Source organism: Podarcis erhardii, assembly GCF_964252035.2.
Source record: "Podarcis erhardii genome assembly, chromosome: 6".
In the NCBI taxonomy this organism is placed as follows: domain Eukaryota; kingdom Metazoa; phylum Chordata; class Lepidosauria; order Squamata; family Lacertidae; genus Podarcis; species Podarcis erhardii.
The window spans coordinates 99,910,035-99,922,587 of record NC_138510.1 but is presented as its reverse complement, the minus strand read 5'-3'; the positions used below and the strand labels follow the sequence as shown (position 1 = coordinate 99,922,587).

At 40.2% G+C, this 12,553-nt stretch overlaps 1 protein-coding gene across 1 annotated transcript in view; it reads left to right on the top strand.

Moving 5' to 3' along the window:
* Positions 1-12,553, top strand: part of TNFSF4 (TNF superfamily member 4) — a 45,291-nt gene that overhangs the window by 23,311 nt on the left and 9,427 nt on the right. Inside the window, exon 2 of the mRNA XM_081867392.1 lies at positions 8,709-8,873. Coding sequence (XP_081723518.1) covers positions 8,709-8,873 — 165 coding nt within the window. The remainder of the gene's footprint in view (positions 1-8,708; positions 8,874-12,553) is intronic.

Genomic DNA, 12,553 nt, shown 5'->3' with positions numbered 1-12,553 from the left:
CTTTGGTTCTAACAATTCTGTTTCTAACTTCGATTTCTCCACCTGGAACCCTAGCTTTGTCATTTTTAAAGACTTCTTTAATCTGAGCATAATGTAACCAGTCTCGCACTTTATCCTTCATTTTCTCCAAACTCTGCAATTTCCAATTGTCTCCATCTTTTTCTAATATTTCCCAATATTTTGGCCATTTGGCCTCCATATTGGGTCTTTTTCGGGCCTTAGCTTCCAGAGGTGAAAGCCACCTTGGAGTTTTATTTTCCAATAAGTCTTTATATTTTGTCCAGACATTAAACACTGCTTTCCTGACAATATGGTTCTTAAAGGCCTTATTGAACTTAACCCTGTCATACCATAAGTATGCATGCCAACCAAAAGCATTGTTAAAACCTTCCAGGTCCAGTACGTCAGTGTCTTCGAGAAGTAGCCAGTCTTTTAGCCAGCAGAAAGCTGCGGCTTCATAGTACAACTTTAGGTCTGGCAGGGCAAAGCCCCCTCTTTCTTTCGCATCTGTTAATATCTTAAACTTAATTCTGGGCTTTTTGCCCTGCCAGACAAATTTAGATATATCTTTCTGCCACTTCCGGAAGCACTCCGTCTTGTCCACAATCTGTAGTGTTTGAAACAAAAACAGCATTTTTGGCAATACATTCATCTTAATAGCAGCAATTTGGCCTAACAAAGAAAGCTTCAATTTTGTCCAACTGTCCAAGTCTCTCTTAATTTCAGACCAACATTTTCCGTAGTTATCCTTAAATAGACTCAGATTTTTTGCTGTTATATTTACCCCTAGGTACTTTACTTTTTTAACCACAATTAGTTCTGTTTCTCTCTGAAACCGTTCTGACTCTGTATCTGTCAATTTTTTTCCCAACACCTTAGTTTTCTGTTTATTTAGTTTAAATCCCGCCACCTGACCAAAGTCTTGTATCAGTTGCAATACTCTTTTTGTACTAGATTCTGGCTCCTGCAATGTCAAAACTAGGTCATCTGCAAAGGCTTTAAGTTTATATTGTTTCGCTCCGACCTGAATTTCTTCCACCAACCGGTCCCCTCTAATCATATTCAAGAGCACCTCCAGAACCGAAATGAATAACAGAGGGGAAATTGGGCAGCCTTGTCGTGTTCCTTTTTCAATTTTGAACTCTTCTGTAACCACATTGTTAACTATCAATTTGGCCTTTTGTTCTGAGTATATTGCATCAATCCCATTCTCAAAACCCCGTCCCACTCCCATTTCTTTTAAATTTCCCTTCATAAATTTCCAAGAGATATTATCAAAGGCCTTCTTCGCATCTATAAAGATTAACACTGCTTTTGTGTTTATGTCTGTTTGCAAAAGTTCCAAAATGTCAATAATGTTCCTTGTGTTAGCAAACATATGTCTACCTGGGAGAAAGCCTGCCTGGTCTTTATGGATTACTTCATTTAAAACTCTTTTAAGTCTACTTGCCAAGATGTCTGCAAATATTTTGTAATCCACATTTAGAAGGGAGATGGGACGATAGTTCTTGAGTTGTGTCTTTTCAGTTTCAGATTTTGGTATCAATGTGATAAAAGCTTCCTTCCACGATTCCGGCGCCCTCTTCCCCTCCATAATTTCGTTGCTGACCTCCATCAGTGGTTGAATCAAGTAGTCTTTTAATGTCTTATAATACTTGGAGGTCAGACCATCTGGCCCTGGAGATTTGCCCAATTGCATATTCTGAATGGCATGTTCAATCTCTTGTCGTGTTATTTTATTATTCAGGATTGATCTGTTTTCTTGTGACAATTTTGTTAGTCCATTTTTTTCCAAAAATTGTTTAATCTCAACCTCATCTTGTGGCCCTTGAGTATATAGTTTTTTGAAATATCTCTGGAAGCACTTTCTAATCTCCGCGGGGTTCTGAATGTTTCTTCCTTCAATTTCTAAATTTGTGACTGTGTTTAATTTTTGTCTCTTCTTCAACTGCCACGCTAGCAGTTTCCCACATTTATTTGCCGATTCAAAAGTTTTTTGTTTCATTAGTTTGATCTTCCACTCTATTTCCTGGTTTATCAATTTAGAATATTGTGCTTGGTGAAGTTTAATTTCTCTCAATATCGGCTGTGATTTCGGATTTAACCTTAACTTCTTCTCTAATTCTTTAATTTTCTCCAAAATCTTATCTTTCCTTTCATTTTGTATCCTTTTCTTCACAGTATTCTGTTGTATCAAGAACCCTCTCATCACGGCCTTGCTTGCGTCCCAGATAATTCTTTTTCCCACCGTAGTGTTCAAGTTTATCTCAAAGTAATCCTTCAAAGCTTTTTGGGCCTTCTTAGTAATCTCCTGATCTCTAAACAAATTGTCATTCATCTTCCATCTAAAGGAACCGGTTGGTAGTAATGTCATGTCCATCTTCAGTGCATTATGGTCGGAGCAGGTCTTTGGGCAGATTTCCACCTTTCTGATCTTGGGTGCCAGACCTCTAGATATCCATATTTGGTCGATTCTTGTCCAAGTCAGCTGGGCCTCAGAGAAAAATGTTCCTTCTCTTCCCAAGGGGTTCTTTGTTCTCCAAATGTCAATCCAGTCCATATTGTCTGTCATTTCAAAAAAAGTCTTTGGTAGTCTGCCATCTTTCGTAACGTTTTGGCTTTGTGACTTATCCATGTTAGTTGATACGACCCCGTTCATATCTCCCATCATAATGATGTTGTTATAGTCCAGATAGTCCAGCATAATCTCATGCAACTTCTTATAAAATTCCGATTTCCCTTCGTTTGGTGCATAGATTCCTAATATCAAAATCTTCTCTCCTTGATGTTGTATCTCAATTGCTAAGATTCTTCCATGTTCATCTTTGAATAAAAATTTAGGTGACAGGCTCTCTTTTGCATATATCACCACGCCTCTCTTCTTTACTCTGTCCGAAGATATTAATTCCTGACCAAGTCTTTTGTTTATTAGCACTTTTCTGTGGAGCCTAGTCACATGTGTTTCTTGTAAACAAATAATGTCTAATTGTTCCTTTTTTAATATGTGAAAAATTTTCCTTCTTTTTTCCGGAATGTTGCAGCCATTTATATTCCAACTCAAAAGTTGCAGAGACATCCTGAATAAATCTGGTTAATTTTCTGGGGGTGGTACCTTATTCACTGGGTCTTCAAGGTCCAAGGGTGCAGGTACCCCTGGTGCTCCAGGCCCAGAAGGTAATTCAATTCCTTTTTGAAGGTCCTCTCCGTATGTAGTCAGAAATTTATCTCTGTCTTCCAATGTTCTAATTTTAACCTTCTTCCCTCTAAAAGTAAAAGATAATCCTTGGGGGAATTCCCACCTGAAGATAATTGAGTTGCTCCTCAACAGTCTAACCAATTCCAAATAGTCAGATCTAAGGTCAAGCAGTTGTTTAGGAATATCCTTGTAAAGTTCAATTCTCTTGTCCAAAATGTCCAGTGACTTTCCGTAGTGTAGGCCCAAAATCTTATCCCTTTCCTCCTTTGATCTCAATATTATCAAACAGTCTCTGGGCTTCTCTTTCTTTGTAAGTCTTCCAAGTCTAAAAGCTGATACAATTTTAAAGTCCTTTTCCTCTAATTTCCAGAACTTGGAAAATTCTTTGGTCAAAAACTCAGCCAAGTTGCCTTCTTCCACTTCTGGTATGGACCTTATCCTTAAGTTACTCTCCCTGTTTCGCAGTTCCAACATAGAAAGATAGGTCTGATGTTCACCTACTTGTTTGCTGAGTGGTCTTACCTCTTGTTCTAACTTTCCAAATCTTTGGCTGGTGTCCTCAGCCAATTTCCGATTTTCACCTGTAGCCTCCGTCAGTTCTCCTATTGCCAGTACATTCTGTGCCACTTGTCCAGTTAATCTATTTAAACATTCTGTGTTTTGATCAATTTTAGCAGTTTGCTCATCTGCTTTTTTGTCCAATGATTCCACTTTTTTATCCAAAGATTCCAATTTTTCATAGATTTTCTCTAAAATAGAAGCAGTTGCTCCTGAGGCCATATCTTCCAATTGTAAGTCCTCAGTTTCTCCCTCCCCTGCCCGTGGCAGAGAGGCAGCTTCTTCCTCAGAAGGCAAAGTAGGCACAGATGATCTACGTGTCTGTGAGGCTGCGGTTAAAGTTGTTAGAGTTGTTTGTCTGGTTTTTGGTCCCTTTTTTCTTGCGCCACTCATTCCAGAGTTATCTAAAAGTCAAGGTCAAGCTGAGTTGTTCCCATGAGAAAGCAGCATCCCAGATAGTAGCAGTCAGACAGGAGGCCGGGAAAGTGAAAGTAAAATAATGTCACTGCTGTAAATCCCAAATCCTCTAGGGGGAACTTAAAATGTCTATGGGGAAGAGATCAATTCCAGTAAAATTTATTAAGGTCAAATTTAATGTCCAAGAACCTTCAATAGTAGGTTTTAGCAGAGTTAGTTTTAGCAACCACAATGTTTCAGTCAGTGCATACTGGTATTCCAAGTGATGCTTCAAAGTAACAAGTCCAAACTCCTCAGATTGTTTCCAAGTTTAAAATCAAAGTATCCAAGTCTGCAAACTGGCTGCTCAGTTACACAGGCAGCTCCAGCACCTGGGTTTCTTACTTAAATTATAAATCCAATAGAAGAAAGGTATCACCGTGCAGATAAAAAGCATAAATTCCAGCGCTTAAAGTCCTTAATCAACTTGCAAAGAAGTTCAATTGGTGCTTAGATCCCTTAGGTTAAAAGTTCTCTCTTTGCCTCCACTCCTGCAGCTCTTTGCTTTGAAATTCAATGACAGTGGAAGACGGACTTCCTGTTTTTCGTCACTCCGCTTTCAGCCAAATTCAGTAATTTTTCTTTGGTCTCTAATATTATAAAGTCCTTTACTCACGGGTTGTTGCTTTTCCAAATCAGAAGTTCCCAGGAAAAGAGGTCAGCGCTCACCGGCAACAGCAGCGCGGCTTCACTCCGCAGATTGCGAAATGACTCACAGCGCCGCTACCCCCTCTACGTTCCAGAGCCCCTTACAGGGTTCCTTCTTCGTTTTGGGGGCAGCTTCTGGCGCCCGCCGAGTCTCAGGACCACAGGCTCTTGCTGCCTGTGGGTTTTCGATGTGGGTCTCCGCTTCACCGTAGCGGACGACCCTTTTCTGCGGAGCTTCCCCCTCACAAGTGAGAAAGGACCGCCATTACCGTTCGCGCCGCCTCCGGAAGTCAGGCCAATTCCCTTTTTTTGCCAAGCCTTTTGAGTAACAAAGCTTCAATTGGCGATAACCACCAGGGTGTTTTTTGTTCTACTAAGTCTTTATATCTCTCCCACACCCTCATTAGTGATCTCCTAATTATATGATTGTAGAATCCTTTGTGGATTTTCCCTTTCCCATACCATAAGTATGCATGCCATCCAAATCTGTTATCATGACCTTCCAAATCTAATGCTTCTTCCTTTTCCAGTTTTATCCAGTCCCTAATCCATACCAAACATGGTGGTGGGAGGGCAAACCCACCTCTTTCTTTTATATCTGTATCTTATGTTTAATCCTTGGCCTTTTGCCTCCCCTCCCCCCCCGACAAACTTTGAAATATCCTTCTGCCATTTTTTGAGGCAATCATCTTTCACCATTACTGGGACTGTCTGGAACAGAAAGAGCATTTCTGGCAATACATTCATTTTTATCGTTGTTATTTTTCCTAGTAGGGAAAGGTTCATTCTGCTCCATATTTCTAAATTCCTTTTTATCTCAGACCACACTTTTTCATAATTGTCTTTGTAGATATTTATATTTTTTGCTGTTAACCATATCCCTAAGTATTTTACTTTTTTATGAACTTCCATCTCAATACTTTGTATCAACTCTTTTTTCTTTTCTTCAATTTTTTTACTAATAGCTTAGTTTTATTTCTGTTTAATTTAAATCCTGCCACTTCCTCAAATTCTTGAATCTTTTCTATCTCTCTAGGATTAGATTTTTTTGGATCCTCCACCGTAATTACTAAATCATCAGCATATGCTTTCAATTTAAATTCACTTTTTCCAGTTTTTACCCTGTGATCTCCTTATCTGCTCTTATATTTCTTGCAAGTACTTCCAGGACCAGAATAAACAACAGCGGTGATAGCGGGCATCCTTGTTTAGTTCCTTTTTGTATCTTACATTCATCCATTATCACCTGATTTACAATTAACTTGGCATTTTGTTATGAATATATTGCTTGTATTCCTTTAAAAAAAATTGTTGTTGTTGTTTAGTCGTTTAGTCATGTCCGACTCTTCGTGACCCCATGGACCAGATCGCGCCAGGCACTCCTGTCTTCCACTGCCTCCCGCAGTTTGGTCAGACTCATGTTTGTAGCTTCGATTTAAAAATTTAGGTCCAAAATTAATTTCTTCAAGCAATTTTTTCCATGAACTCCCAAGACACATTGTCAAAGGCTTTTTCAGCATCTATTTTACAGATTTTTTCCTTTCCTTATACAGTTCTGAGAAATATTTTACAAATGCTGCTCTTATTTCCTTCATCTTGTCTGTAGTCTTTCCATTTATATTAATTTTATTTATGGAGTTTCTCTGTTCAATTGCCACGCTAGCAGTTTTCCTGGTTTATTGGCATGTTCAAAGTACTTCTGTTTCATTCTTTTTATCTTTCAGCTAATTTTTTCATTAACTCTCATTAACTATCATTGGGTTTGTAATATTCTAGTTGCCTGCTTAGCTGACTCTTTATTTGCTTTTTTTGACAATTCTTTCTCCTTTTCCATAATTTCATCTAAAATCTCTTTTTTCTTTTTTTTCTTTCAATTTCCTTTTAAATGAACTCTGTTGTATAAACAGTCCCCTCATTACCCCTCATTTAATGAGCTTTCATCCTGATTTGCTTGCATAAAACTTATACAGAAGTTAGACCGTGTCTAGTTTTTATTGAGTGTTTCAGGGGTTTTTTGTAGGGATGATATACAAAAATGAGCATTCATCCTGATTTGCTTGCCCAGTGTTTATATATCTTCTTGTTAATCATTTGTTTGCCCTACACTTTTCAATGCATTTTCCTGCCCTTTCCCAACCACAAAAGGGCCATTAAAAAGGATTTGATGTGTCATGATGGCCAAGTACTTTCACCCGCTTTAATTGCACAGTCCTGCAAAAGGCAGGCTTGAAGCTGTACCCGTCAATGAATAGATCTGAGCCACAAGGGGGCATCTTGGGAACTCTCCTAGAAATAAGAACTTTTCATTTGACTTCAGAAGTGAGCAAAATGCTTCCTTGCTTATTAGATTATATCAAAGGTAATGTTATGTTTTATATGCCTGTTGTTTTTGCCATGCAGTTTTTTTGGCAGGGATACTGGAGTGGCTTGCTGGACCATAAAGAAGGCTGATTCCCGAAGAATTGATGCTTTTGAATTATGGGGCTGGAGCAGACTCTTGAGAGTCCCATGGACGGCAAGAAGATCAAACCTATCCATTCTGAAGGAAACCAGCCCTGAGTGCTCACTGGAAAGACAGATCCAGAAGCTGAGGCTCCAAGACTTTGGCCACTTCCTGAGAAGAGAAGACCTCCTGGAAAAGACCCTGATGCTGGGAAATATTGAGGGCACAAGGAGAAGGGGACAACAGAGGACGAGATGGTTGGACAGTGTTCTCGAAGCTACCAACATGAGTTTGACCAAACTGTGGGAGGCAGTAGAAGACAGGAGTGCCCGGCGTGCTCTGGTCCATGGGGTCACGAAGAGTCGGACACGACTAAACAACAACAATGTGTTCATGGGACTAGGACAGATTACTTTTTAAAATAAAACAACCACATGAAAATGGTACCTTGTTCTGATTGGAAAAAAAAAAAATCAAACTGTTGAAGGCATTTAAAAATGAAAAATAACCTCCTCTACTTGAAGAATTTGGCCTTGCTGGAGGTTTATGCTCTCATGAGAATATGGGAATTGTAGTTTATACCCCACAGAGCTACAGTTCCCAGCACTGTTAGCAAACTACAATTCCCATTCTTTTGGGGGGTATACACTATAAGTGTATGGTGTGTACACAGCTATAGAACTTGTTTGAATTTAAGGGGTAAAGGTTAGAGGGAGCATGCATGATTAGAGGAGGAAAGGGAGAAGCCAAAGATCAAGGGTATGGTTTCAGGAGTAAGAGGCAGTACTAAAGAGACCCGGTTAATACCAGGGGCTGGCCTAGTATCTTTTATTTAGAACCATAGAATAGTAGAGTTGGAAAGGACCATGAGGGTCATCTAGTCCAACCCCCTGCAGTGTAGGGATCTTTTGCCTAATGGGCTCAAATTCACAACCCTGAGATTAAGACCAACTGAGCTATGCCAGCTAAACTTTGCTTTTATTTATTTTATTTGTAACCCACCTATTTCTAGCTTACTGTGTTCACTGAGTGACATTTGCCTTGTGCGTCTTCTGACCCAGACACTCAGAAAGGGGGTCAGACAGGCCTTTGAGCAACATATTTGCTCCACGTTTGTTTTCCTGACTGTCCCTCCCAAACGTGAGATCCATAAATCTCTGGAGATCAGCTTAAATGTCTATTAAAAATGAATTGGGATATCTTAAATATCAACCACCACGATCACCCACAGAAGGAGAGAGAGTGAGATTCAAGGGAAATTTCATATTAGTCATAAAGAAGTTCCCCGCCTCTGTTTGCATATAAGGCTTAAAATGATCTCTTAATGCTATTTAATAGCTGTCCCTGGGAATTCACAGCTCTCTGGCTTCAGTGTTGATTTTCTTCCTTTGTGCTTTGCACATGGAGGAACAAGTGGAGATGGAGGCCAGAAAACTGGAAGAAGCACCTGCTGAGAAGTGTGAGGAGGACAGGAAAAGAAGCAGACAAATCTGGATGCAGCTTGGGACCATGGCTGTACAGCTGGTGGTCTTGCTTGCCTGCCTGATCTGCATTGGCTTGTGCTACCTTAGGGTAAGTCTGCAAAAGAACCTTACAGGTATGACTCTCCTGACAGATTCACACAGACGAGGCTTTCCCATCCTGAAGTCCACAGATTTGTTTATGTGGCTCTCCTGAATCAGAAAAAGGCACACACTTTTCATATAATAGGGTTGCTTTCATATAATAGGGCTCTTTTAAAACCACATGATTGGTATTGGAAAGCCTGCTATTAAAATGGTCCCTTGGTCTGTTCATCTGCATGTATGCTAAGGAACACATACAAAAAGCTGCGGGCTTCTGTGGAGTTAGGGTATGTGCAAATCTATCTTTGCAGAAGTTACAATGTAAATGGCAAGTTATTTGAGCTCTTCCTCTGACCCAAAGATTTAGCCACACTGTTTCCCTCCTTAATCACAAGATTCTCCAACAATGTAGGACAGGTTTATTGCTTTGCTTCCTTAAGAGAGAAATATTATAGCCATTTCTCACATCAACTGTTGTTAGAAACGGGTGGTTTTAAATACTAGGAGCACGTAATGATCATTTCCACTTGGTGTTCAACATTTATTAGTATATCTCAAAAATCGCCAAGTCCCTTTGGCTAATGCTAAACTTTGTCCTAGTTTTCATCATTTGTTGGTAAATCTCAGAATTTGTAACTAGTAAATGTAAAAAATCTCATACCACTTATTTTTGAAATTGGCTGATAATCTCAAGGCTTGGCAATCTTAAGGACAATTTTAAAATTCCATTCTCATGTTTATATTTTGTTAGAAAATGCTAGGCTTTATCAAGGCACACTGAAACAATTGGAAAATAAGTCTTAGAACCATAGAATTGTAGAGTTGGCAGGGACCCCATGGGTCTTCTAGTCCAATCCCCTGCAATTTGCCAGTAAATTATTTTTTAAAACCTTACCAAGTTCATTAAATAAAAAGTGCAATGCCACCCTCATTCCCAAAATTTAGTGATAAATACCAGCACTGGAAAATAACACAAGTAAACCTCACATTTTTATTTTGGCCAGATTCAACAAGGGAGGTCCAGATTTGGAAATGTACTTGCCTGCGGAAGTGGGCTGGGTTTGCCACACACAGATTAGAATACCACAGGGAATAAAAGTGAAGAGAGGTGGAGACGGGTGGGAGTGTGACCCGAATAAGTGATAGTCCTGATCATCCAGGGACTGCTAAGCACCTTGGGGGGGACAACCAATTTCTAGTTCTGAACATAGAGGCTGGGGCAAAGAGAGCTTTATCGCTGTTATTTATTAGTGTTTGTGGAGAACAGGAAATACTAAAATAAAGACAGTTGCAATGAGGGGGCGGTTGGACCTTAGCATGTTGACATCCTTTGAGAGTCCAGTTTGCCCTGCTTGTGAACTCCATGCCAGTTGAAATGTGCTCAGGATACTATTTCTGTGCTGGGGAAATTTTTTCACAAAATGCTGGTACGTACAATGAATTTACAATAGTGGTTTCTGCTGTCACAGCAGCATTACACCACACTAATTATTTTCCTCTCAGTGAAGTTATTTAAGAGTAGTCCTGACTGTTTTTGGCTCAGGAAGTTTCATTTCAGCCATTTTAATCGGTCTTGGAATAGCAGCCTTTCAAACTGTGACTTAATTTTTTTAAATGTACTGTAGCTAAAAATTTTATACATATTGAGACACATTCTAAATCAGCCTAGTGTTTAACACTGTATCCACTCAAACGTTTCACTACTTCTTCATCAACCTGTAATTGATGTAATGGTCAGATTGGAGAGGAAAATATATCTGATCTACCCTGATGGATAGACCTGCAACCATACATGGAACAAAATAAAGGTCCATAAGAGAAAGGTAACAATCTGATGCATGATGATGGGCTGGTCCAAGAAATAAGATCATCTGTCTTAGCTTTGCAGTTTTTGTTCTTTTTAATTCTAGTGTGTGTGTTTTGTCAACAGAAGTAGGGTTGAACTACTGGCTAATTAGTTCCCTCCTATGATAAACTCCTCTGGTAGAGGAATACAGCTGTCCATTTGGAACCAGTAAACTGTACTATATTTTGCTTTTATCAAACAGGTCAAATCATGCCTTAATATTTAGTTTTAAACTAAGCATGTGGTTATTTAAATTTTATTTAAAATGTTGGCAATTCAAGAATGAGTTAGACCAAGTTAATGGCCTTTTAGGCTTCCTCCACGTGAGTAGGGGGTTTTGAATAATAAAAATTATATGTCACTGGGTGTGTGTGTCAGGTTTTTAGAGATGCTTAGGTGGGGCATGGCCCAAAAAGATTGGGAACCACTGCTCTAGATTTATTGTGGGGAACTTTGTCGCTAATTCATGAATACTAGCCTTTTGATGTGCTAAGAAAGTTCCTTAACCAAAAGTGCTTCTTAGAGTAAACTCATCAGGAATAAACTCATCAAAGCAACATTCTGGAGTTCTAATTAGATGGGGAACCTGTTGGGAGATAACCCTGAGGCCTTGTGCCTTCCCCCAATGCAGCGTCGCCCGAGATTTATCACTCCGGTCTCCCGTCACGTTGATGTGACCCATATCCTCCTGGGACATGAGCACACAACCAGCAGAGTCCAAAATAGTCCAACATTCAGCTTTACTGGATGTGTATCAGAGGAAGAAAAGCTTTTCTCTATCCACTCTCCTTACCGTGTTTAATTTTATAAACTTCTGTCTTGTCGCCTCTTACTTGCCTTTTCTCTAAACTAAAAAGTCCCAGATGCCTGCAGCCTTTCCTGTCAGAGGAATTGCTCCATCCCCTTGATGTGGGGCTGCCTTTGTGCCTGATCTGGAAGCTCCCACTGGCGCAGAATGCGGAGGCTGGATGGGTGGTGGAGACAGACAGACAGCACCTAAGTCCCTGGAAGCTTGCCCGTGCTGCCCAAATGCTTCTGGGTCAAGTTCAAGGTTCTTGGATTATTTTACAAGACCCTTAAGAACTTGGCTTCAATATACTTTTAAGGACAGAGGTCTTCAGCCAGTTACTGTACGTGGTCCCGCATGCAGGGGTGGCCCATTTTGCCACCTGAGGTGAAACGTGAAGGTGCCCCCGCACTCCCCAGCGGTGCTGCCCAAGGGTCACTTGCCAGGGTTGTGTGGCTGTGGCTTCCGGCGAGATCTCACAAAAGCTCCACAAGGTCTCGCCGGAACCCGGAAACCACAGCCCCTCCTCCCTGCCTCTCCAGTGGAGGCAGCCAGAGGGGAGAATTGAATCAACTCCTTAGGAATTGCCAGTGCTTTTTTTTTTTTTAAAGGTGCCGGAACTCACCATGAAGTTGTTACAGTAAACATTTGAAAAAAACAGTGCTGGTGCTGCATACTCTTGAGTATCCCAGGGAACATGCACTGTTAATTGCTGCAATTTCATTAAAAACCAGAGACCAAAATGTATGGACCTGCAGGTACTCCCACCAGACTTGGAAGTATGCTCCCCCAGCAGCCTCACCAGCAGTTGGGGAGCATGTTAGATGCTATCTGTAACATTTGTGCTGGTTGGCAAGGAAAATAATAGGTATAAAAAGAGAATTCCTAGGTGCCTGGTACTCTGGCAAGAGAGCCCTAGCGGAGATTTAAAATCACAAAATATGCATCGAAGTAGAGCATGGAAATATAGGCTATTAGACTTTTAAATTCCCTCCTCCTAGCTTTCTTCCAAAGTTGCCCACGTCCCCTTAGTATAGCAAGTAAAAATTGTTTA